This window comes from Phascolarctos cinereus, unplaced genomic scaffold (assembly GCF_003287225.1).
Source record: "Phascolarctos cinereus isolate Bilbo 61053 unplaced genomic scaffold, phaCin_HiC Scaffold_3;HRSCAF=262, whole genome shotgun sequence".
Lineage (NCBI taxonomy): Eukaryota > Metazoa > Chordata > Mammalia > Diprotodontia > Phascolarctidae > Phascolarctos > Phascolarctos cinereus.
The window spans coordinates 69,485,669-69,512,294 of record NW_027555736.1 but is presented as its reverse complement, the minus strand read 5'-3'; the positions used below and the strand labels follow the sequence as shown (position 1 = coordinate 69,512,294).

Sequence of the window (26,626 nt, the reverse complement as noted above, 5' to 3'; positions counted from 1 at the left end):
TGGATCAAGAATTAAGAAATCCATTGATAGAGGTCCTTGGTCTTGAAGATCTGCAGGTCAAGAATGACAGAAGATCAGAAGGTCTAAGAATTATTGGGCAATAGTGAGACATTAAAATGCCAAACCAGAGAGAGGAAAATGAATATGAAGCCAAGTGAAGTCAGAGTCCAGAAGATGGCCCCAACAATGACAAAGAGTTAGTGTGGTACCCGCAAGAGAATGGGAAAAGTAGGTTTGGAATGTAGAAAAGGAAATAAGTAACGCCATATTTCCTTTTTTGACATTCTATATTGGGGGAATACTATATATGCAATGTGCCTATGCTTTATGCAAGCGTTTGACAAAGTGTCTCATGCTATTCTTGTGGAAAATAGGAAGAGACACAGACTAAATGATTGTACAATTAGTGGATTTGGAATTGATTGAAGGGCCAAACTCAAAGAGTAATCATGAATGGTTCAACTTCAACTTGAAAAGTCTCCAGTGTTCCTAGATCTGGTTTTGGCCCTGGGCTGTTTTGCATTTTTTAAATGACTTGGATAATGGTACATATGACATCTTTATCAAATTATCAAAAGACAAAAAGCTAGCAGGGAGACCTAACATACTGGATACAAGAGTCTAGATCCAAAAAGATCTTCAGAGGCAAACATAGTGGTAAAGTGATACAAATGAAACATTTAAAACACACACACAGACACACACAAGGTATCAAAAGGAATTTCAGGTGGGGATGCAGACAAGCAGGACTGTTTTGTTACTATCAGGTTAACTTCAATTTGCATTTTTAACTGTAATAAATGTTCATAGTTTCAGATACAAAAAGAATCTTGAAAAGTTAAAACATTGGGTTAAAATGGTCAAATGAATTTTATAGGCATGAATATAAAATCTTAAGCTTAGGTTTAAAAATCAACTTCACAAGTACAAAATAAAGGACAGTATGACTAGAAAGGAGCCTGAAGAAAGGTCTGGCATTTGAGTAGATTATAAATGCCATGTGAGTCAATATTATAATAGAGTAGATATGGAAACTAATGCAGTCTCAGGAGTCATTAAGAGAGCCTCTAGTGTCCAGGACTGGGAAAGTGATAGCCATGCTGAATGAATGAATGAATGAATGAATGAAAAGGCCTTTATTAAGTGCTTACTATATACCAAGAACTTTGTTAAGGGCTGGGGATAAAAATACAAAATGCAAAGAGAGTCCCTGTCATCAAGGAGCTAACATTCTAATAGGGAAAACAATGTACATAAGGGACTAGTGGTCAGGGATGATGATGATGATGATGATGATGATGATGATGATGATGATGATAATGATGACGACACAATGACAATAAACATGTACATAGTGCTTTGTTGTTGTTCAGTCATTTTCCAGTCATGTCTGACTCTTTGTTACCCCGTTTGGGGTTTTCTTGGCAAAGATACTACAGAGGTTTGCCGTTTCCTTCTCCAGCTCATTTTACAGATGAGGAAACTGAGGCAAACAGAATTAAGTGACTTGCTCAGGGTCATACAGCTAGTAAGTGTCTGAGGGCTAATCTGAACTCAGATGAGTCTTCTTTACTCCAGGCCCAGCACCCTACCCACTGGGCCACCTAACTGCCCCATATAGTGCTTTAAGGTTTGCAAATTGCTTTTACATAACATTATCTCATTTGGTCCCCACAACAAACCCATGACGTAGGTGCTATTATTCTGATTTTACAGATGAAGAAACTAAGTCTCAGAGGGGTTTAAGTAATTTTGCCAGGATCATAGAATTAATATGAATTAATAAGAATTAATTAGATTAATTAATTAATAAGAATCTGATGCAGGATTTGAATGTAGTTCTTCTCAACTCCAAATTAAGTACACTCAGATACCCTAGCGAGGATAGGTATGTCTATACCTATCTAATTGTTGATCTAATCAGGATTCATCATTCTAGAATGAGAAAGGAGTTGGAAGAAGTAGGTGGAATGGAGAAGGAATTCAGGCTGGTAGGTGGCACAGTGGATAGAATGCTGGACTTTGAGTCAGGAAGACCTAAGTTCAAATCCAGCCTCACACACTTACTAGCTATGTGACCCTGGGCAAATAATCAATTTTTTTTGGCCACATTTCCTCATCTATTAAATGAGGACAATAAGAGCAACTATCTCGAAGGGTTGTTGTCAGCATCAGATCAAATAATATAATATTTGTAAAGTGCTTAGAATGGTGCTAGACATATAGTAGGTACTATATAAATACTAGCTAGTGTTATTATTGTTGTTATTGTTATTATGAAGAAAGGGTATCTGTTAAGAGGCTGTAAAAGAGGTATCTGGAGAGGAGGGATAGAAGAAAAGCATGGTTAGGGTATTCTGGTGGAGGAGCCAGTAGCCAATCAGAGGAGAGAAACCCTAAGATGTTTCTCCACGGCACAGATTCCGGCATGGATTAGAAGGTTGGTGAGGCAGTTGTGGGGGATGTGGACAAAGAAAGTGTTCTGTTCATTTCTGGGCACCACATTTAAGGAAGGATATTTATGCACTAGAGAGTCTCTGGAAATAATAACTGTAATGGCAAAGGGCCTTGACTTTGTATAGATAAAGTTCAGTTGTTGGAAAAGCGGATGTTTAGACTATAGAAGAAAATTGAGGGAACATAGAATGAGAAGACAGAATTGACTTGTTCTGCTTAGCTCTAGAAAACAGAACTTGAAGTTGTGAGTGGAATTTACCAAAAAAAAAAAGAAAGAAAGAAAAAGAAAAACCAAATTTGGACTTAATGTAATAATCATAGATTTAGAGCAGAGAGGGACCTCAGAGAGAGGCAAATGAGTCTAACCCCCTCACTTTACAGAGGAGGAAACTGAAGTTGAGAGGTCTTATTGAAATCCTAGGGGGATCTATGAGCTCAAATAAAATGGGCCAGATTATAATGTTCCCTTAAGTGGGGCCAGAAGCCAAAGACAATGCTGATAAATAAGCAGAACCTTACTTATTCTAACCCTCAAGACTGAAGCCACGTAAAACCTGAAGCCTCAGATTCTGGCTTTGTTATGACATCTTTTAGTGAAGTATGAAATTTAGAGCAATTCAGGAGGGTGTAACCCAGCAAATGTGTATTCAATCCTAGAGTCTTCCTCTCTGACCTTGGTTGGAGAGATTGAGCTAGAAAGGGCCTTAGGGACCTACTAAGCACCTGTTCTTATTTTACAGATGAGAAAACCAAGGCTCAGGGAGACTGACTTGTCCAAGGTTACCTATGTGACAAATATCAGAGGCAGGATTCGAATACAGGTTCTCTGACTCCAGAGCCAGGACCTCTTTGCCTTGGTACCATGTTGCCTCAATGTAAGTATCTTGCTGACTTCAATGGTATCCTTACATTTCTGAAGATTTTTTCAGGCTCATCTGAGAGTCTAGAGATTTGGGAGGATGCATCTAGAAGTACCCAAATAGATATCTGAGTTTAATAAATAATTTTGTTTTTTAATTATTTACAGGCTGAGCTGCAACTGAGAGGCAGCATGCTAGAATGGGGAAAGGCTTAGATGCAGAGTCAAAGGATCTGGGTTAAAACCTATGCCCTAAAAAACATAAAAGAAAAGAAAAGAAAAAGAAAAAAAGGAAAGGAAAGGAAAGGAAAGGAAAGGAAAGGAAAGGAAAGGAAAGGAAAGGAAAGGAAAGGAAAGGAAAGGAAAGGAAAGGAAAGGAAAAGGAAAGGAAAGGAAAGGAAAGGAAAGGAAAGGAAAGGAAAGGAAAGGAAAGGAAAGGAAAGGAAAGGAAAGGAAAGGAAAGGAAAGGAAAGGAAAGGAAAGGAAAAGAAAAGAAAAAGAAAAACACCCAAGCCCTATTATTTACTATCTGTGTAAAACTGGGCAAGTCACATTCACCTGTTTGGAACTCAGTTTCTCCATTTACAAAATGAAATGAGTTAACTAGATGATATCTAATCTCCCCCACCCTATCAGTGAGAAACTTGTTTTGTAGCTCTTGACATAAAGCAAATAACTTTTTTAATGTGGGGGAAGGGAAGGGGAATAAGTATATAGTGCCTACTATGTGCCAGGCACGAGGTTAAGTACTTTTACACATATTATCTCATTTAATCCTCAAAATAACCAGCAAATGTCATTATTATCCCTATTTTACAGTTGAAGGAACTGAGGCAGACAGGAGTTAAGTGACTTGCCCAGGGTCCCACAGCTCCTTTGACCTTCAAAACAAACACTTAGTGCTATTATTATCCCCATTTCAGAGTTGAGGAATCTGAAGCAGGCAGAGGTTAAAAGTGATTTTCCCAGGATCACAAAACTGGTAAGTATCTATGGTCTAATTTGAACTCAGGTCTTCCTAACTCCAGGCTGAGAGCTCTATCTACTGCACCACCATCTGCTTCTTTGCTGGCAATCAGAAATGACTTTCTTAAAATTCAAAAACAGCAACAATAACAGCAACGACAGACCACAAACCATAGCATAAGTTGAATTGCGTTCATCACCAGAAAGCTCTAAATTAAAAATAGTCTCCATTGCTCCAACCCAAGCATCTTTTCCTCATGGGCGGGCAATTCCTATCTGCTGACCTTACAGAAAAGAACTCCCCTTTGAGTCCACATGAGTTATATACCCTTCTAAGGCCAACCTTCCTCCTAGAGGACCCAGCTGGATACTATTCAGCCTCATGCCCAATCAGCAACACTTACTGCTGAATTCCAAACTGGTCTAATGGTTATTCCTGGTGATGATGTAAGAGGCCAAAAAACGGCTGGATTTTCAGCTTCCAGGAGGAGCCTCCAGTGCTGGCAATTTGAAAAATAACCATTTAAGTCATTAATGGTGTGAATGTGATTTGGCTATCAATGAAAGAGAATGAATATTGAACCCCCTTGAGGTCATTTGCATGAGTTGCTTTTTAAATGACATCTGTCCTTGAAGAAAACATCTGTTTCTTATCAAGGGGTAAGAAAAAAATTAGAGGAACATTTAAGTAATAACAAGTGAGACAGAATGCAGAGAATGTTGGAAACTTTGACAAACAGTATGAAAGGAGATGAGAACGTTACAGCTTTCCATACTTTTAATAATACTGCCATCTACTGAGAGGTTGCAGGTTTCTTTTTCTATACCTAGTATGTCATTAGAGTTCTATAGTCAGTTTTATTTCAGCCTTGTCCTGTATGGCTTTGTATCTCATTCAATTAATTATTCTATTTATTGTTATGAGATTTTCCCCCTACAGAAATTAATTACTCTAATTATCAAACTTTAATAGCTGCTGATTTGGCATATGCAGAAAGCATTTGAGAAAACCGCACCCTCCATTTCATTTGCATATTTCAGAGACATTGGTGAGCAACCTGCTTTTTTTCCTAAATTGCTTATTGTGATTTTAACAGAGTAAAAACATTTTAATCACATGGAACCTCTATTTGCATGACTAATTTATCTCATTATGGCAGCACATTTGAAACTAAAGCTCATTTAGGCAGATCCTAGATTATGAGGACCCTCCGAATGTAGCTATATAAGGCTTATGTGGTCCTTGATTCACTCATCTCTGGGCTGGATCTTTTTTATTGCTTTTTTTTTTGCAGCACACTTTTTCTATAATCCAGCTAAACTCCAAGCTGTCAAGCTTTCAGATGGGCAGGATGGGGGGAAGAGCAAATCTTAGTTTTCTTCCACCTCTAAATGCTATGACCCTACATTTAAGTATGAAGATGACCCAAAACATTGAATCGACCACTTTTAATCCAGGTGTTTTTTAACTGTTTAAAATGCAGCCTGGGTAAACCTTGAGTTCAAAACTCATTAGTCTTTAAATTAAGAGGGTATGACCCATAGGAATTAATCACATGGTTTCATTTCCAAGAAGAGCCAGACCTCACCTCCAGAGCCTGAGATTGCCCTATGAGACCTAGCAACACCTGATTTGAGGGTTAATCCATTTTTATGTATTAGCTATATGATTGAAGTAATTAAAACACAATGTATTCATTCCTTTTCATTCAATGTTTAACAATAAAATATTTATTTTAGGCTGAGGGATTTAGGAAGTAATAGGTATTCTAGCTATCCATTATCTCCACTGTTTTCATCTCAGTCCTCACTGCTCTCTCCAAAGTTACCGATGATCCAATTGTCAAATCTAATGTCCTTTTCCCAAATCTTTCTCCTTCTTGACCTCTCTGCAATCTTTGACAACATCAAACATTCCCTTCCTGGATACTCTCTGTTCTCTAGGTTTGTGACACCTCTTTCCTGGTTCTCCTCCCATCTCTTAGATCTTCAGGGTCCTTTGCTAGATCTTTCTCTAGGTCATACCATTTACTTTAGTATCTCCTAAGACTGTCATTTCCTGGACCCTCTTCTCTTCTTTCTTTATATCATCTTTCTTGGTGATCTCATCAACTCCCTTGGCTTCACTTAGCATCTCTATTTAGATAATTCTCAGATCAATATACTTGGCACTAACCTCTCACATGACTTCCAATCTCACATTGCCAGCTAATGTGCCTATTGAACATCTCCAACTGGATGACATCTCAAGCTCATTATCTTTCCTCTCAAACCTCTCTTTCTTTCTGGCTTCTCTATTACTGTTGAGGGCCCCACCATTTTTCCCATAACCCAGGCTTGGAAACTCCATGTCATCCTCAACTCCTCACTTTCCCTCACACCACAAATCCAAGATGAAGTGAATCATGTCATTTCTACCTTCTTAACATCTCTCGTATACGTTGCCTTCTCTCCACCACTCAGCCACCAATCTGATAAAGGCCGTCATCAGTTTATGCCTAGGCTAACAGGTCTGACCATGTCACCTTCCTACTCCATGGCTCCCAACCACCTCTGGCAGCAAATATCTGTTTGTCTTTCCAAGCCCCTCACAACCTGACCTCTCCCTACCTTTCTAGTCTTCTCACACTTCTTACTCTCCTTCACATACTCCATGATCCAGAAACTCTGACTTCCTTGATCTACCTCATACAAGACATTACATCTTCTGATTCCTCTCCCTCCTCACTTCCACCTCCTAGCTTCTTTGGTGTCCTTCATGACACAACTCAAGTCTCAACTTCTGCATTTTATTGTTGTTGTTGAGTTGTTTCAGTTGTGTCTGACTCCTCATGTCCATTTCGGTTTTCTTGGCAAAGATACTGGAGTGGTTTGCCATTTACTTTTCCAACTCATTTGACAGATGAGGAACTGGAGTAAACGGGGTTAAGTGACTTGCCCAGGGTAAATTAGGAACTGTAAGGGACAACAGAGTCTATTGAATCCTGAGGTCACTAATCTCTCTCAGCCTCAGTTATATCTTACAGCCTCATCTAGCAAGATGAGGAAACCAAGGCTGAGAGAAGTAAAAACAATAATATCTAGCAAAACATAGCACTTTAAGGTTTACAAAACACATGTTATCTCATTTGATTCTCAAAACAAGCCTGTAAAAGAGGCACTATTATTACCACTTTTGACAGATGAGGAAACTGAGCCTGAGGGAGGTTAAGTAACTTGCCCAGGATTACAGAGCTAGTGTCTAAAGTGAGGTTTAAACTCAAGTCAAATTCCTAACTCCAAGTAACATTTATTCAATTGACTTGTCAAGAACCATTTTCTGAATATGACCTTTCCCATGGTAGTGATAATCATGCAGCATCAGTAACTGAATGTTCTTTGAACTGAATGACCTTAAAAGGGTTCTTCTAGTTCCAGCTTCTGTAATCCTGGATGCCTTTATTTTTCCTTCTGACAAAAAAGTGATCACAGATGTTGCCCTGCCACCGTCTGTGGCAGTGCTTGTATAAGAGATCCTGTTGAAATCTCTTCCAGGAGCAATTGCCAAGGAGCTATTTCATAGGGTTCAGAGTAGGATGTGATAAAGAAAAGATAATTATAAGTAATTATAATATAATATATTATAATACTAATTATAAGACTTTCAAATACAAGACCCAAGAGAAGCATGAAAAGGTAAACAGGAAAGAGAAGTGATAAGGGACTTCTTAAGGTGGAACTGTTTACATTCCTACATGGAAAGATGATATTTGTAACTCATGAGATCTTTCTCAGTATTAGGGTACTTGGAGGGGAAAAAGACGTAGACAGGTAGATAGAATGATAGAAGGCTCAAGGTCAGTTGCAGATGAAGGGGTGATATCTTAAAAATAAAATAAAGGGGTGAGAGAGGATTATACTGGGAGAAAGAGAAAGGGAGAGGTAGAATGGGGTAAATTATCTCGCATAAAACAAACAAGAAAAAAGCTTTTACAGTGGAGGGGAAGTGGGGGAAGGTAAGAGGGAATGAGTGAATCTTATTCTCATCAGATTTGGCTTAAGGAAGGAATAACACACATACTCAAGTGAGTATGGACATCTATCTTACCTTACAGGAAAATGGGGGGGGAAGGGGATAAGAGAGAGGGGTGGGGGGAAATGATGGGGGGCAGATTGGGGGAGGGGGTCATCAGAAGCAAACATTTTTGAGGAGGAACAGAGTCTAAGGAGAGAATATAATAAACGGGGGGGTAGGATGAAGGGAAATACAATTAGTTTTTCACTACATGACTGTTATGAAGTATTTTGCATGACTACACATGCATAACGTGTATCAAGTTGCTTGCCTTCTCAGTGACAGTGGGTGGGGAGGGAAGAAGGGAGAGAATTTAGAACCCAAAGTTCTAAAAACAAATGTTAAAAATTGTTTTTACATGCAACTGGGAAATAAGATATACAGGCAATGAGGTATAGAAATCAATCCTTCCCTACAGGAAAATAGAAGGGGAAGGGAATTAGCGAAGGGGAGGGGTGGTAGAAGGGAGGGCAGATTAGGGGAAGGGGCATTCAGAATGCATGCTGTCTTGGGGTGGGAGAGGGGAGAGATGGGGAGAAAATTTGGAACTCAAAATCTTGTGGAAGTGAATGTTGAAAACTAAAAATTAATTAATTAATTTTTAAAAAGAAAAAAAAAGAAAAATAATTATAAGTAATTAGCCATGTGTGACAAACAAAGCATTTAGGAACTACTGTACCTGTGGGTGATCTTCATGGTATAGGGAAGGAAGCAGCCTGAGCATGACGCAGATGACCCCGGGGTGCATGATGACAGCATCGGCATCATCTGTCCTAAACAAAACAGAAGAAAAAAAAAATGAGGAATTTCAGCAAGAGCCCATAAAGGGGCCTTCCTCTTCATCTGTTGGCTGGGCTCTCAGAATCATTCCATCCAGGGAGCCCCAAATGTCTACCAATCATTCACTCTTCCCCAAGAGGTGAATTTATGGAAGTTTTTTAATGCAAATAACTGGAAAGGACCCACATGTCCAACTATAAGGGAATGGCTGAACGAAACAGACTCTGTGATCCTACAGAGAAGCAGCCTCAGAGGGAGAAGGACGTGTCCTGTCTCTGATGTACCCTGGTTAGGTGATGCTGGGCAAATAGCTTACCTTCTCAGAGTTGAGGGCAAAGCTATCCTTTACAAAATATTTGCCCTTATGCATTAATAGAGATTTAGTTTCCTCACTAAGAGTTTCTCTACATTCATGCCATCACAAGGCCTGACCAAAAAAGTGCAAGGGAATATTAATGTTGTTCCTTGAGAAATAACAAATACACTGACTCCCACTATATGGTGATAAAATAATAGCAGCAAAATCTGAAAAATAATAAAAAGAAATTAGAAGGTTCCACGAAAACAAATAGGGAATTTTTGTTAGTATTTTTTTGAAGATAATATGTATATTACCTGCCCTTAAACTAGGGGGTTTTAAACTGTTGTCTGTGGGCTTGTTTTGTCTTTTGAAATATCTTGATAACCATATGTCAATATAATTGGCCTCCTTTGAAACCCTATGTATTTTATTTTATGTATTAAAAATATTGTGAGAAGGGGCCCATTGGCATCTCTAGGCTGTCAAAGGAGTCGTGGCAAAATAAAGCTATGAACTCATAAATAATTGAGTTTTTGCTTTATGTACTTTTTTATTGTTTGAACTTGTGAACATCTGTTTCTCTTGATAGTATGGATTTTGTTAAAGTCTTGTTTTATGGACTGACAAATTGAATAAAAACCCCATCCAAGATATAAAGACCAAACTTGTGAATATCCCATAATCCAAATTATTGGTTGTATTCTGCCCTTCTCTGCCTTCCAAATCTGGCCAAACTACTTCAGGGAAGTATCTCTTTGCCTTCTTTTATAACATGAATGGAGTCAGGAAACCTGTATTCCTGATTGAGACACTTCCTAATAACATTCCCTTAACTTCTGAGAGCCTCAGTTTCCTTTTCAGCAAAATGGGGGTGATAATGCTTGACTTATCTATCTCACATGTTGTTATGAGGAAAGCACTTTGGAAATCCTGATGCCATGTGAGTAGCTACTAAAAAAACAAAAATTTGAAAAAATAAAACCACCACCACAACAAACTTGACTCCATGATAACAACAAGGAGTGTTAATGATAACTTTTATCAAGGAGAAGAAAAATCACATGTTTTGAAGAGAAATCAGACATAATAATAAAAAGTATCATCATACTTTTAAACTCTTGAACGTGACTAGAAGTCTCTTCCCGACATGTTTTCTGCCTCCTTCTTTGTTAATTAAACCTTAATTTTCCTCAAGCACAAGTGCTGGAGAAAAGCAAACCTACTTCTTATTCCATGTTGCTATTTCTTTGGTTTTCTTTAATTGCTTACAATGCCAGAGTGTTTTCTCTAATATTTATTATTACAGTTGTATGGTATTTCAGGGACTTTCTGTGCTAAATAGGTTTTATAGACAGCAAACAGGGCTCAGAACACTTTTCAAGTTAAAAGTTAATGATTTATAAATGTACTTTGAAAGTTGAATCCACAATTGAAGGACTATACGATATACTGGAATATTTCTATAATTCTTGCTGTAGGGCAACGATTAATATAATTTTGAACTCCATTTATTCAGCAAAATGTTGAGCACTTACTATGCGAGAATAGAACCTAAGTTCCTTGAGGTCAGGGGTCACCTTACTTTTGTTTTTGCATCCTTAATATTTAGCACACTGCTTGTACATAGTAGGTGCATAATAAAGGTTTGAAAAACATGATGGTAACCAATCAATCAACAATCACTGAAAGAAGGTAAAAAAGTGTAGCATGTTTTCTCATCTCTTACCATCCCATTTCACACTTCATTCCAGCCACCTTGGAACCATTCAATATTCCTAGAGTTAATCCTTCCCTCTCCCACCTTTATTCCTTTGCTAAGACTATAACTCATAACATATCTTCTTGTTACTCACTTCAAAGAAGGCCCCCCTTAGGTGTAACCATTATTATACCACTTTTCCTATTCTCCATAGGCAAAAGAATTCTCTTCCTTCTCAAATTCTTATTTTACTTGTGTTTTATTTTCATTTTCATTGCAGTTAGTTTTCCCTCTGTCTTATTCCCTCTAATTTAATTCTTCCTTGAGGTTAGGGGTCATGTTTTACCCAGAACATTGACATATTGATAAAGTGGTCTCATATCATGGACCACAGGGCCAACATTTTAGAGAGACTACTCATACAAAATTGTAAAACATGGCGAGGCTTATATCATGTGACTTGCCCAATCTCATGGATTGAAGAGAGAATTGTGAATAAAAGATGGGTTTGTACTGGGTGCACTTTAAGGTTCCTTCCAATTCTGCTATTCTGCAACTCCTATACAGACTTTGGACTGGGCAATATTCAATTCATTGCAACATGCATCTACAGGTTATGTACTCTGTGCATGGACCTGTGCTAGCTGCTAGGGAGTGATTTAAAGAGAAAATGAAAACAGTGTCTGAGTTCAGGAATCTTACATCTTACCTAAGGAATACAAAACACGAGTATAGATAAGTAAAAGTAGGGCGAATCAGGAAAGGCTTTGAGTAAGATTTCAAGAATTTATCGAGAGCTTACTAGGTGCTGTGCACTACATTAAGTACTGGGGATATTTAAAAAGAAAACAAAACAACAACAACCAAAAAACTATCCCCACTCTCAAGGAGGTCATAATCTAATAAGAGGAGACTTAAGTATGTTTCTAGGTAGTAGAGAAGGAGGCAGGAGAAAAGGAGAGGTTTATTATGTGCGAGAGAGGAGGTAACTGATGGAACAAGGTCACGGAAGAGACAGAAATGATACGACCCCGTTACAGATAATACAGATGGCACTATGCTAAGTCATGAAACATATTGTGTGTGCCAACAACAAAATTTCCAGCCTGTTAATGGGTACCACCCTCACTGGCTGGCATGTGAAAGAGAAATCAAAAGCTTTTTTATACCAGAGAGGAGAGAATGGGAAAAGCCCTAGTTATTCTTCTTAATCTCATTTCTAACATACCCTTTATCACAGTAATAAGAAAGTCTTCCAGAGAGAGAGCTAAGAACAGGGGAAAGTAGAATGTGGAGGCCTCCAGCAAGAAGCCAACCTTGTGACACTTAGGTCCCAGGCTTCCAGTGGTTAGCTGGTGCTTCTACTTAGGAAGAAAGACAAAGAGCTTTATAGACACAACACACCACCCAAATGAAGCTTAAGGGCTATTAACACAGCTAATCCATGGGAAGGCAGCTGGAGCTGCTATTCTAGAGCAGTGGGGACACCAGATTTACATCAAGTTTAGAATCAATTAAAACAGTTTGAGCTCCCCTAATCATAAAAACCACAAGGAGAAAAGGGTCTGCCTCAAGATTTAGGGCACTGGCAGGGATATTATTCAACATAAAGGGGAAACATAGTTCAACCAGTCACAGTGTTCAGAGCTTCTTCCCCAGTCTTTATCATCTTTCTCTAATGAACACACCAAGTGGAGTATAATTGACCCTGCAGTCTCTAGAAAGAGGACTTGGAGACTACCTGAGTTTGGTTACGGCAGCAAAGAGAAAGGTGCTAGTAAACCAGGAGCAAGAACTCATTGGAAACAAGTCGATAATACTTTAGAATTGAAAAGGGTTTTAGATATCTTCTAACCCAACAGCCTCATTATACAAACATTATACAAAACCAGGTCAGAAAAGTAAAGTGACTTGGCCAAAGGAACATAGCTAGTAAGTAGCAAAGCCATAATTTGAACCCATAGTTTTAGTGCTAAATCTTTGGTTCTTTCCATTGCACTGGACTGCCATTACAGGTTTAATGCCTGCCATCTGAAGACTACACTAGTTAAATGCATGAGTTGTGTTATCAGAAATTCATCCACCACGTGTCTATTTCAGGGATCTTATGACATGATATACTTAGATAGGAAGGAGTTGCTATCCTTATCTGTGAAGAACATACCCAAAAAAAGAAAAAGCAAACATTTTGAAGTTTCAAACTGTACTCAGGTTCAGTATTGAATCAGTTGGTAATGTAACAGTGAGTGAGTGTTGATATGAAGGAGAGAGTTGGTTGGCTGGTAGACCAGTCTCCTTCCTAGAAAGCAGCAGCATTGAATCTCCCAGACTTCTGTTATCTGTTCCTGGGAGAGTAGTATAAGGTGTGGCTTCTTCCTTCACTGTCCTCTCTTCCTCCTTCTCCTCTCTCCTTTAATTTAATTAAGATTTAAAAAGCCATTCTCCCCCTCTCCCACCCCTCACTCCAGCCCTAATTACAATGATTGGGGCCATCTCCAGTCATCCTGATCTATATCTTACCACTGGAGAGTGAGGCTGATGACTTTGCACAGCCCTGCCTCACCCAAATCCAATTCACTTGCAAGACATCACCTTCCTGATGCCATTCATCCTCTTCCAGAATGAAGGACAAAACAAAAACAATATAATAATTAGTTGGATTTTAGCCTGGGGCAATATAATGGCTTACAAGTGTAACTCATCCCTTTTTCTGCTATTTCATGGAGTTCACATCAAATTAAAAATAATTAATATAATTATAATAGCTAAGAGCTCCCAGTTAGGAAAATCTCTAACATTTGGACAGAGGTGTGGCTCTGTCCTAATTTAAATTGTGTATATTTCCAGCTAAGCCCTGGATTTCTCTGTTCCCCTTTTCTTAGCATCAACTAAGTATACAAAACATATATAGAAAGCCCACCAACTCTGGATTCTTTATCTGTAAAAGCAAATATCAGGATAAAGGAAACAGATAAAAGAAATGGGCAATTTTTAAATAGCATTACCCAGGAGCCATCAGGAAAAGAGTTGGGGAAATAGGAGATCTTTTGGAATTCAATCCTTGAAGAGGCAATCACAGCCCATAGTTTCAGTCCAAACTTTCTATTCCAAGGTAGCTGCTGGAACCCAATAACCTACCTGTCTTTCTCTTCTCTGCTTTAGCTCAACCTTCCTTTCTCTCTTCTCCCACTGACTCTCCCTGTATCACAGCTTTTTTCCTGCTCATCTCATTAATTCAGGGTAGGGCTGAGGACACCCTGTGGTTCCTGCGGTCATTGCTATTTAGTTTATGTAGTCCCTGCTCTTAACATGATCTATTTTCTTTCATATGTACATCTTTTTTTCAAAATTGCCCTATGGGACTCAAGTCTGCCTTCCATCTCAAATATAAGTGGTGCAAAGAATTAACCTGGAATCAGGAAGGTGCCTTTTTGTGAGTTCAAAATGAGCAGGAGAAGGGAATGGCAAACTACTCCGGTATCTTTGCCAAGAAAATCCCAAATGGGGTCAAAAAGACTTGTGTCACTGAACAAAAACAGAATAGGGTGACAAAGGAATAAAGCTGCACAAAGAAGTAGGTGATTCCTTTCCTATGTTGAAAATATCTGCAGGGTCCCTGCTGCTGATGCCTTCCCTTCTACTCTCAAAGAACACAATATAGGAAAAGCATTTTAAGAAACTTAAAGTTCTATAAAACATGTGTGTACCTTGTACACACCTATTTATACACACATTGTTTCCCTCATTAAATATAAGCTCTTTGACAGTTCTTTGTGTTTTCTTTTTATCTTCAGGGCTTAGAGTAGTTCCTGGCATATAGTAGGTGCTTAATAAATGCTTCTTGATTGGGTGTTCCATAGCATTCTCATTAATTTCTCCAGTGGAAGATTAGGGAGGTATTAAATTGGCCAGCTAGCACTTCAGGGTCTATCATTTCCTCACTAACAAGGACATCATTTTATTCCAATTTCAAGGCAAGTAGAGAAAGCATGGGAAGAGTATCTAAAGGAAAAGAAACAATCCTTTATTAAGCACTTACTATGTGTCAAGCACTGTGCTGAATGCTTTAAAGCTATTAACCCATAACTATTGATCCTCACAACAGTCTTATGCATAGGTAAATTGCTGTAATTATCCTCATTTTATGGTTAGAGATGGAGAAATATGGTCTAGACAAAAGAACAATTAGATGGAAAATGAACTGATTGAATGGCCATACCCAAAGAGTAGTCATGAATGATTCAAAGTCAACTTGAAAGATCTCTAGTGGAGAGCTGCAGGGAATTGTAATTGGCCTTGTACTATTTAGCATTTTTATCAATGATTTGGATAAAAGTAGATTTACAGGCGACTCAAAGCTGAGAGGGATTGCTAAAATACTAGTCCAAAGATTCAGGATTCAAAAAGATAATGACAGATTAGGACATGGTTTAATCTAATACAATGAAATTTTTTAGAAGAAATATAAAGACTAACACGAGGGTCTTTTTAATCAACTTTACAAGGAAAAGATAGGAAATGTGTTCAGATTAACTCTGGTCTGAACAAGTCTCGAGGTTTGAGTGCACTGGAAGTTTGATATGCTAATGGAATCTTTAGTTCTATTAAGTTAGGCTTGGTTTCCAGAAACCAGGTGAGTTAAGCCCAGTCAACCAACATTTTTAAGTGCCTACTGTGTGACAGACTCTATGTTAAGTGCTAGGGATACAAAGAATGGTAAAAAAGACAGTCCTTGCCCTCAAGAAGCTTACTGTCTAATAGTAAAGACAACACACAAACAACAATGTACAAATAAAATACATCCAGGATAGACTGGAGATAGTTGACAGAGGGAAGGTATCCACATAAAGGAGAATCAGGAAAGGCTTTTTGTATGGAAGATTTAATTGTAGCTGGGACTTGAAAGAAGCCAGGAGGCAAAAACAAGGCAGAAGAGAATACTAGGCATCAAAGACAATGAGGGAGAATGCTTTGAGTCAGGAGGGAGAGCATTTCAGGCATGTGGGGTGGCTGGTGAAAATGCAGAGTAGCAAGGGGTTGTATCTTGTGAAAAGAATAGCAAGGAAGTCTGAATCATAGAGTACCTGGAGGGGAGCAAGGTGTAAGAAGACTAGAAAGGTAGGACAGCTCTGTGCTAAGTGTTGGGAATATCAGTAAGTGGAAAGACAGTCTCTTGTGAATGGCTTTGAACACCAGAGAACTTTATGTTTGATCCTGGAAGGGATAGGGAGTCTCTGGAGCTCATAGAATAGGGGATTAACATGGCTAGACACATATGTTAAGGAGATTAATTTGACAGCTGAATTTTAGATGAATTGGAGTGGTGGAAGATAAAGCAAGGAGACTAATGAGTAGGCTATTGTAATAGTCCAGGTATAAGGTGATGAAGGCCTGCCCCAGGGTGATGGCAATGTCTGAGCAAAGAAAGGGGCATATAAGACTTTATTGTGGGGTAAGGAAGACATTGTTTAGAATTCAGGGTAAAAGTTAATAAGTGGGTTTCATTTAATCAATAATAACAAGCAGAGAGAAGCATTAGTTGACCCATAGAAGAGAGAAGTCTCCATGGGGCCAGCAGTACTCAGGATGCAAGTTCTTATACACAATTGCCTGTACGTAATCCAGTTGGGTTCACATAAAGTCATACTCTGACCTTGAAGGCAGGTAGTTTGGTAATGTAGCATAGGAGACAAAGACTCCCTAACTTTGTCAATGTCCTAAGGAGTCAGAGACCACTGTTTTTTGTCTGTCCTTATCTGTCCTGGTAGAGGAGAGCCAAAACACAGGGGCTAGACATGATGTCCCATTTAGACTGAAGAGGAGGCTTATTAGAAAATGACATCTCATGTGAGAGAAAGAAAAAAAAGAAAGGGAGGAAAGAAGGAAGGAAGGAAGGAAAGAAAGAAAAGAGAAGAGAAGAGAGAAAAAGAAATGTAAAGATCTCCCTCTCTCTGATACCACATCTTGGTATAAAGGAATATCTAATACTTAGGCTTTCTAACATCTGGAGGGAAGTGGAGAGAAGATTCATTCTCTTCTTTGGAGTCCACCTTGGTTAGTATAATTTGCCAGCATTCAGTTTCAATTATTTTGTTGGTAGTTGTCTTCCCATTTATATTGTTGCGTTGTTCATTTCCTATTTCTGCTTTCTTCACTTTGCATCAGTTCAGAAATGTCTTTTGACAATTCTCTATAGTTGGCATACACATTTCTTATAATTCAGTAATCTTCCATTGGTTCATATAGGACAATCTGTTTAGCCACTTCTCTGTGAATGGATTGTTCCTAGTCAGTCAACTAGTATCTATTAAATGCTTACTATGTGCCAAGCACCGTGCTAAGTGTTGGAGATACAAATATAAGTAGAAAGAAAGACAGTCTCTAACCTCAAGTATCTTTTATTCTAATGGGGGAAGACAATCGATAAAAAGAAACAGAAACCACAAAAGGGGAAGGGAAGATAAATGTACCAAGTGAAGGAGCATGGTAGAGAGGAAGTGGAGATGAATAAAACATGGCTGGCCTGGGTATCCTCTTTATTTAAAAGTTCTACGAAGAGCCAAACAATTAGAGGGAGAGGCAACAGTTGCAAAGGGTATTTCTCAATTCTTTGCTATTACAAAAAGTGATAATATAAATATTATGATGTATAGAGGGTCTTTTTTTTAAGTCAGTGACAAAAAGAGGATATATGCCTAGCAGCAGAAGCTCTGGGTCAAAGGGTATAGATTTCTTAGTCATACTCTCCCCACTAATCCATGTTGTTTTCCAGGATGGCTGATGAATACATCACTTCCACCAAAAATGCATTAGGGTCAATGTGTTAATAGGCATTTGTTAAGCATTTACTGTGAGCCAAATACTGTTCTAACTATTGGGGATCTGTAGAGTGAGATTAAAAAGCTGGGAATGGCATTGAAGTTGTGAGCCTGGGTGACTGGCGGTGGCCAAGACAGTAGTGGGAAGTTAGAGAATGGAGCAGACTTGAAGAGAAAGACAATGAGATCGATTTTGGACATGTTGAGCCTGAGATGCCTAAAAAACATCTTCCCTCCTTCCCTTGCTTCCTTCAAGTACCAGCTAAAATCCGACCTACTGCAAGAAGCCTTTCCTGATTCCCCTTACTACTGGGGCCTTTACTGTGTGATTAGCACCAATTTATCCTGGATATATCTTGTTTGTACCTAGTTGTTTGCATGTTGTCTCCTCTATGAGAGTGTGAACACTTTGAGAACAGGGACTATTATTTTTCTCCTTTATTGGTTTCCCCAGGGCTTAGCATGGTGCCTGAAACATGGTAGATTCTTAATGAAATTCTTGCTGACTTAAGGATAGCCAGTTCAAGATGTCCAAAAGGTTGTTGGTGATGTAGGATATGAGTTCATAAGAGAGACTGGGACTGGATATAGAGATCTAGGACATATCTGCAGAGAGGAGAATTGAACTCACACCAAGTGAGATAAGATAGAGGAAAAAGAGAAGAAAGGCCCTTGGGAATACCCACAGGTACTGGGCATGACATGGATGAAGAAACACCAAAGGAGGTTGAGAAGCAATCAGATAGTAAGAGAAAAATGAAAGAATAATGACATGAAATTGAGAGAGGAGGCAGTATCCAGGAGAAGATAGTGACCTACAATGTCAAATGTTACAGAGAAGTCAAGAAGGATAAGGCTTAAGAAAATGCTATTGGACTTGGCAATTAAGAGATCACTGATAACTTTAGAGAAAACAGATTTAGTTGAATGGTTAGGTTCAAAGCTTGAGTGCAGCAGGTTTAGAAAAGAGTGAGAGGAGAGGAAGTGGAGACACCTAGTATAGACAGTTTTATCAAGAAGTTTAGCTGGGAAAGAGAGGAGAGATATGGGATGATAGCTAGTAGGAATAATTAGGGTTTGAGAGAAGACATGGGTATGTTTATAGGCAGGAGAGAAGGAGGCAGTAGATAGGGAGAGATTGAAGAAAAAGAGTAGGGGAGATAGAGAGAAGAAGGTGGAGGAGGGATAGGATGAAGGGTGAATGTAGGCTGGAAAATATAAGTATGCATATTTTAAGGGATAGCTTCCTAACAATCATCACTGTCCAAAACTTGAATGGAATACCTTGGAAAGGAGTAAGTTCTCCATTACTTGGCTACTTGTAAGGAATACTGAAGACATAATTCATGCTTTCATTTTTATAAGATGATCACTAACATTTCCACCATTTCCATGATTCTACGATTCTGTGAAATTAACAGACATGGTCCCCTCACTTTGGAAGTATTCAATTTAAGATTAAAAAGCATAACAGTCCATTTGTATAACAATGCCTTCACCATAAACACATTTTACCTCTTGGCTACCAATGACCTAAGCCTAATTCAGTTGAGAATTAAAGTCTCAGTAAGACTTTAACGTTAATAGCAAAAAATAATTTAATCATCAAAAGAATCTGGATTCGTTTCTTGTCCACACTAACCAAAGGTGCATTTTCTAGCCTCTTATTAACTAACACGATAATGGATTTTTTTTAATATAAAAGGATATCTTATCGGGGAACCTGTGATGACTGTTTAGACAGAGCTCTAGCTGTCTTTTAATTAAGAACAACTAAATATTGAATATAAAATTCAGCTTAGTAGAGAAGCAGTAGAATAATAATACAGATGTAGGTAAGATATAAATAAGATATTATAATACATAGGATGGAATAACACTGAGTTTGAGATCATAGCCCCATAGTATGTTGGAACTCGAAGCAGTCTTAGAGGTCACATAATTCAACTTCCTTATTTGACAGGGGTGAAAACTGTGACACTGATGTACAATGCCTTGTCTTCTCACCCAAATTAAACTTTGATATACAAGGTCATTCAAGTTTCCTGAATATTCTACTTATGATAAAGTCACTCTTAGAAAATTGTCATCTTCACTTATCTTACAGAAACCTTAGCTTTTTTTTCATAAATTGGACTTAGGTACAATTTCAGAATCAAGAATCAAAGACTTACCTGTCATCCAAGTCTGGCCACATTTTAACCATGAGTGACCTGAAGCTGCTCTTGTCAGCCCTGGAATATCCATCAGGTTCGATAGGCATGGTCAGTTCCTCTGGAGCTTGCTTCCATTCCTTCAGACTATTCCCCAAGTGGAGGATGCCTCTGGCCATACTATCAAGAAAACTCAGAATCTGGAGGCAGCTCCTTAGTGCAGATGGGAATGGCTCAGAAGGAGAAAAAGCAGCATTTAACAATTCTGCAAATGTCCTGGCTTTCTCCATGATAAAGGGCTGTGGTGACAATTTCCCTTGCTCCTGAGCTCCAAAGCAGCCCAGTGACCAGAGGTCTTCAGCCAGCTTCTCAAACAAGTTATTTCTCCTGAAAAAGTCACTGTTGACTGAGTCCAAGTGTAGAGCTGCTGTCATTGCCCAGAGTGTGTGGAAGACAAGTTCCATTATCTGGCTGGGTGTGATTGGGGCCCATATTTCTGATGGGGGGTCCTGTAGAGATCCTTCCATGTCAGAGAGGAGAGATAGAAGACCATTGAAGCCACTGGAGGTTCTGAAAGCAGAACGGCCTTTAGGGCTCCCCAGTATTTTTAGGAGAGACTGTGATGTTGGAAAGAGAAAATTAAACAAGAGTTAAACAAAACCCAGGTGACAAGTTTTGGCAAAAATTTTAAGGGTTGATTTTTATAATCAATTGACCAACAAGCATTTCAGCAAAACTATCAGCAGGCTAGCTGCCTCAGACTTGGAAAGAGAAGATTGAACAAGGGGTAAGCAAAATCCAGGAGGTAAGTTTTCACAAGATTTTCAAAGGGTATGTGTGTGTGTGTGTGTGTGTGTGTGTGTGTGTGTGTGACCAAATGTCCATTAAACATTTCTGCAAAACTATCACCAAGTCAGCAAGTTGCAACCTCTCAGTGCTCTTGTCAACTCTTTGAGACTCAAAGTTGCAAAGAAGGTGCTAATCTATGCTAGCAGAGGGAGTTTACTCATCCAGGAATTCCCTGCAAGGAATTCACTACATCTGCTGAAATCACTGGTCTAGTTCCTATCCCTATTCCCTGGACATCCAATACTTCCCAAAAGGAGAGCAAAAATGGACCTAGAAGGAAAAAAGCCCAAAGATAACATATTGTGGGAATGTTTTCCATTTTCATCAAAAATTTCAGTTTACATATACTCTACCTTCTTCTAGCTTCTAAGGCCAAATGGATTTACATGGATAATTTCATTGCATCTGATTGCCAGAATTGGTTTCATAAAAAATCTCCTTTTTCCAGATGACAAAGCTGAAGCCCCAAGATGGACTCAGAATATTCTATAACATCCCAACATTGCCCACTGAGGCCCAGCGTCCCCATCTGAGAAACATGAGCGAGTTGAATATAAAGCTCTTTAAGGTCTCTGAGTTCTACCATTCAAGGAATCTATGGTCTTTGTTTACCATGCAATTTCATTTATGATGGTGGTGACGATAGCATTGATATATCTCCAGTTCCCATCAGCTATATTGCTTTTAGACTTCTTGGACCTCTTTATCATGCCTCCCTTTCCTTCACTAGGAAATCCATCATTGGGAAATCTCATCCTGCAAGATTGAATCTGCCTGGTACTCACTTTTCAGTCCCTTCTGCTCCTCATATTGGACTCTTTGAATGGAGGGCAGGGCCATGGGCTACAGAGTCTCTATTTAAGAAGGCTCAAAAAAGAAAGAAGAAGAAGAAGAAGAAGAAGAAGAGGAAGAGGAAGAGGAAGAAGAAGAAGAGGAAGAAGAAGGAGGAGGAGGAGGAGGAGGAGGAGGTGGTGGTAGTAGTGGCTCTGTACAGTCTTCTTCCCATTTCCCATCAATTACACTGATTTTGGACTTCAGGGTACCATACCACCCACCAACCCAAACCCTCCCACCTCCTTTCTTTTAGCTTTCTTTTGTGGATTGTCTTCCCCATTGGTTTGTGGTTTGTCCAGGGTCATACAGCTAATAAGGGTCTGAAGAAGATATTTTCTAGAACCTGGCTCTTCTTGATTCCAAGTACACCTTTCTATCCACTGTGCCATCTAGCTGCCTAATATACAAATACACATATATACCATGGCACATACATATATATGCTGAATACATATACATATATAAACATTCATGTATATGTATGATGCATATATCCATAAATCATTAATACATTTGAGTCTCTCTAAGAAGAAACACCACCCATCCCAGATGAAAGCAAGTCTATTTATCGTAGGCAGATGATTAAACAAAATAATCAACCAGAGCACCAAAAACAAAGCTGATTTTTAAAGCATAATTTGGTTAATTTTCTGAACATTGATTGATCTGTGAAATTTCTTTCCCTAGCTTCAGAAAACTTCCCTCCCACTTAAAATTCTTCCTTTTATTCTTTTGCTCACATTTAAAAGGTGAATTTATCAATTTTACAAAATATTTTATGCATTCCTAAGCAATTTCACTATCTTGAGTTGCTAATGGCTTCAGTTTTCTTCTTTTTTTATGGTGGAGGAAAAGGGGGATAGAATCTCTCTCTTTTTTTTTAATTGTTGGCATTGCTTGATTTATTAAATTCAAAAGTCATCTAAAATGGGGGGGGGAACCTCATTAGAACTTTCACTGGTCTATTACTTCTTGGAATGGGGCTAATTTCATATCTGCAGAGTCATAAAGTAAAGAGTCCAAAATTTAATTACAAAGGTTTAATTTCAAATCAAGTAAAGAGAAACACTTCTATTATAAAGGAAAATAAATAATGTGCTACTTAGGGAAACAATTTGTCAGAAATGTGGAGACCAAGCAGGGGAACTCTACTCCTGTCACTCCGTTTTGCATGATAATGCATCAAATGGGGTGGTAAGTCTTGAGCAGGGAGTAAATTTAATAAGTTACAGTTGAAATAATCAGCACAGGTTTGACATACTTCAGGAAAGGTCAGTGTTAACCACATTTCCTTGGGCTCTAACTTGGTTACAATTTAATCGCCTCCGAGTTGGTATTCCTCCAGCTTGAATCTTTAAAACTGATGTCTACTGTAAACCACAAACTTAGTTAGGGATAACAGAATTTATTTCGCATTCCATTATTTGTTATTCCTCATAATTTTCCATGTGTCATGCTGGAAGACTGGAGTGGTAATCAAATTAAGCTCAGAGTTTAACAGCTAAATATATATTAGCAAATCAATCTGAATTTGTGTGTAATACAATCATGATCCCAAAGGCTGAGGATAATAAATTCATTTGCTTACATTATGTTTTAACCGAGTTATCATTTGTCAAAATTAGATGGGGAAGCTGCATGTGTTGCCATCTTGATTCGGAAACTCCAGTCAACTTAAAAAAATACCAAAGACCCAAACTTTGTTCTTTCTTCTGAGGGGTATATTCTTCAGTGGTGGCCTGCTGTCTGTCAGGGGGGACTGAAACTGTATTGGGGTAATCTTCCCTCTCGTCCCTAATTCTTCATCAGAAAGTATAGTTGTATATTTAGCAGTTAAACACAGAAGGAATTCACCTGAGGTCCAGAGGATTTTCACCCCATGTTGAATTAACCCTCAACATTTTAGTTTTGCCAAGCCTAGCTTTGCAAAATTTAAACCTAAGACTTACTGTATTAAATGAACTTAAGTATGAAAAAGTACTGATGAGTTTCATGCCTTCCTAGCCAGGGATAACAGACATTGGGGAAAATCAGGCCCACTAAAGGAAAGAAGTAAGATCTCCATCATTTAACCACCTATTCTCAATAAGTATGTATGATAATGGCTGGGCTGACATTTATTTTGATGAATTTAGTAAATAAATTGGAAAAGCCAAAGTAATGCTGAAGAGAATGTTTTAATTATGTGAATATTTGAATATCCTTCAACAAATATTTATCCAGCTTCTACTATGGGCAAAGCACTAACTTCATGGAATTTATAGACCAGTAACCATCTAGTCCTTCAAAGCGTCTGTTTTCATAGAAACAATAGGATATTTTAATTATTCATTTTTATCTTTTAATTCAAAAAACTACCTAGAATATGACATTTTCTTAGATTAGGTTAAGTTGTTATATGAACTTGAAAGCAACCATAGACTCTGAGCTGCCCCAACACTCTGGGGCAATCTATTGTATTCTATTTTATGCCTAGCCAAGAATCACTAATGACCTGAACATCTCTGGTTGGTGGTTATCCATCCGTTACTTAATGACTTCCAGTGAGGGACAAAACACTGTCTCAAGAAGCAGCACATCTAATTTTTGGATAGCATTAAATAGGTCCAGATTGTATGGTGTTACAAATACGTCATTCTTTTGTTGTGTTCCCTATAAGATACATTCCATCTCCATCTTCATGCCTTTTCAGAGAATCTATTCCCCATACCCAGGATGTTCTCTTTTCTCATCTCTACCTGTGGGAATCTCTAGCTTCCTTCAATGCTCATCTTGTGACATCTCCTTTATGAGAACTTTGCAGATTTTTCCCAGTTATTAGTGCCTCTCCTCAATGACTTTGTATTTATATATATTCTCTATTTATTCATCTGTGGACTGATGAATTTTGCTAATAAAATGTAAGCTTGTTGAAGGCAGGCACTGCCTCAATTTTGTATTTGTACACACAAATGAGCCTGGCACATAATAGATATCAATACTTGGTGATTGACTGATTAATTCAGGTATTATTTATTTATTAATTCCCGCCACCTACTCCCATTACATAGAGTAAGGTTTTACGTTAAGTAGGTTCATAGTTGTATGAAGAAAGAAATTCAGACAAGAAAGAAGAGACATAAAATAAATTACAGCATTTTAGGAGTTAATACCTCACCTCCACCATGTACTCACAATCCTCACCAATACTGACAGTGTAGCTCAAGTTTGTGGTCCATTTTCATGGGACTGAAGAGAGTTCTGACTCCCAAGTACCATATAGCCCTGAAGGCAGAGTCCAGTTCATAACTTCAGAAAAGTGAGACCCAATGAGAAAAAAAGCTCTGTTTCCCAACTTCCCAAGATAATTTGCAAACAAATGTAGACTCCACATCTAATTCTAGCAAATGATAACTGAGTTAAAACATATCTCAGTAGCGAGGCAGGCACTTAGGGAGGCACATTAGCTCTGGGCTACCATTACTGCAAAGCAACAGGAATGAGCTCAACAGCTCCCTGGCGGCCTTCCAGAGCAAACCGGCCTCCCTCAACACTCACATGACTGGGCAGTGACTTCAACGTGGGGAGAGCTCAGCGAGCACTGAGTATAACTCTGTTAAATAATCTTAAGCAGTATTTGTCATTTATGGTCTCTCTTGATAGCACAATTCAGAAACGATATTAAATCTGTAAAACATCATAATGGCTTTGTACATTTCTAATTCTGGATATTCTATCATATTTCCCAAGGGCTGCCTCTCGAATAAGGTATCTGCGGGTTAGCGAGCTAACAATATACTCACTTAAGGAAATGAGATGTCCCGTTTTCAATTTTGACAACAGAACATCCAAACCAAGTAAAACAAAGAGATCCCGTCTCCATTTGGGCATAATTTTCAAAGATAGGTGTGAAATCCTTGCGTTTAACCAGTACATTTCAAAATCTCTAAACTGGGAGGTCATGGTTCATCAGCCCCCGGCAAGAAAAACACAATGTGGCCCCAACTACACAAGGGAGGATTTTTTTCATCTCTCTGTGCCTATGTAACCCTGGCACTCAAGTTTGGCCATATACATATAACTTAGCCAAGTTATTTAATTCCATTTTGTTCACACTATTTCTGTTACAATATACCATTGAACTTCTTATTCCCAGTAGGGCAGTAACTGTAGTTTTCTGATTAATATTTTCCAAGTATCTACTACAGAACTGGAGTACTCAGTGGCTAATGGAACTGGGGTGCAGGGGACTATGCCCTACAATGGAGAGAACACCATTGGTGAGGACTGGAGACATCTGCAGAGATTTTAGACACTCTGAAGCCCTTTAAGGGTACAAGAGAACCCTGGGGGAGGAGAAAGGGGAGAGGAAATTTCTAACACACTTGGCCTTCTTGCAGTAAGGGTCAGGGTAGTCTGTGTTCCCTATCAACCAACTATTCAAAAAGCAAGTATTAAGTGCCTACAAAATGTTCTAGGCATGGTGCTAAGAAAAATGAGACAGACTGTGCCCTCAATGAGTTTATCATTCATCTCTGTAGGCAATTTTTCATACACAAAAGTGATTTTTTATTGGAAAAACTATTGACTGAAAGCTCAGTAGGAGTCAACAGTGGGACATAGTCATTAAAGGAATTCATAGACTGGTAGAATCCAGAACAAAGAAGGCAATAGTTTCACTCTACTCTGTGATGGTCAAAACACACATGGAGAACTGTATACAGTTCAAGGTACATTAATATAGATGGGTGTACAACACCACCCATCTATAGAATATAAACACCTTGAAGGCAAGAGCTCTTTATTGTTTTATCTTTTATCCTCAGTGCCTAGGACAAGCACATGTGATATACTTAATAAGAATAGGTGCTTGAGTG

At 38.6% G+C, this 26,626-nt stretch overlaps 1 protein-coding gene across 1 annotated transcript in view; it reads right to left on the bottom strand.

Moving 5' to 3' along the window:
- WDFY4 (WDFY family member 4) overlaps positions 1–26,626 on the bottom strand; it is a 395,486-nt gene that overhangs the window by 295,683 nt on the left and 73,177 nt on the right. Inside the window, 2 exon segments of the mRNA XM_078150902.1 lie at positions 9,016–9,109; positions 20,109–20,704. Coding sequence (XP_078007028.1) covers positions 9,016–9,109; positions 20,109–20,704 — 690 coding nt within the window.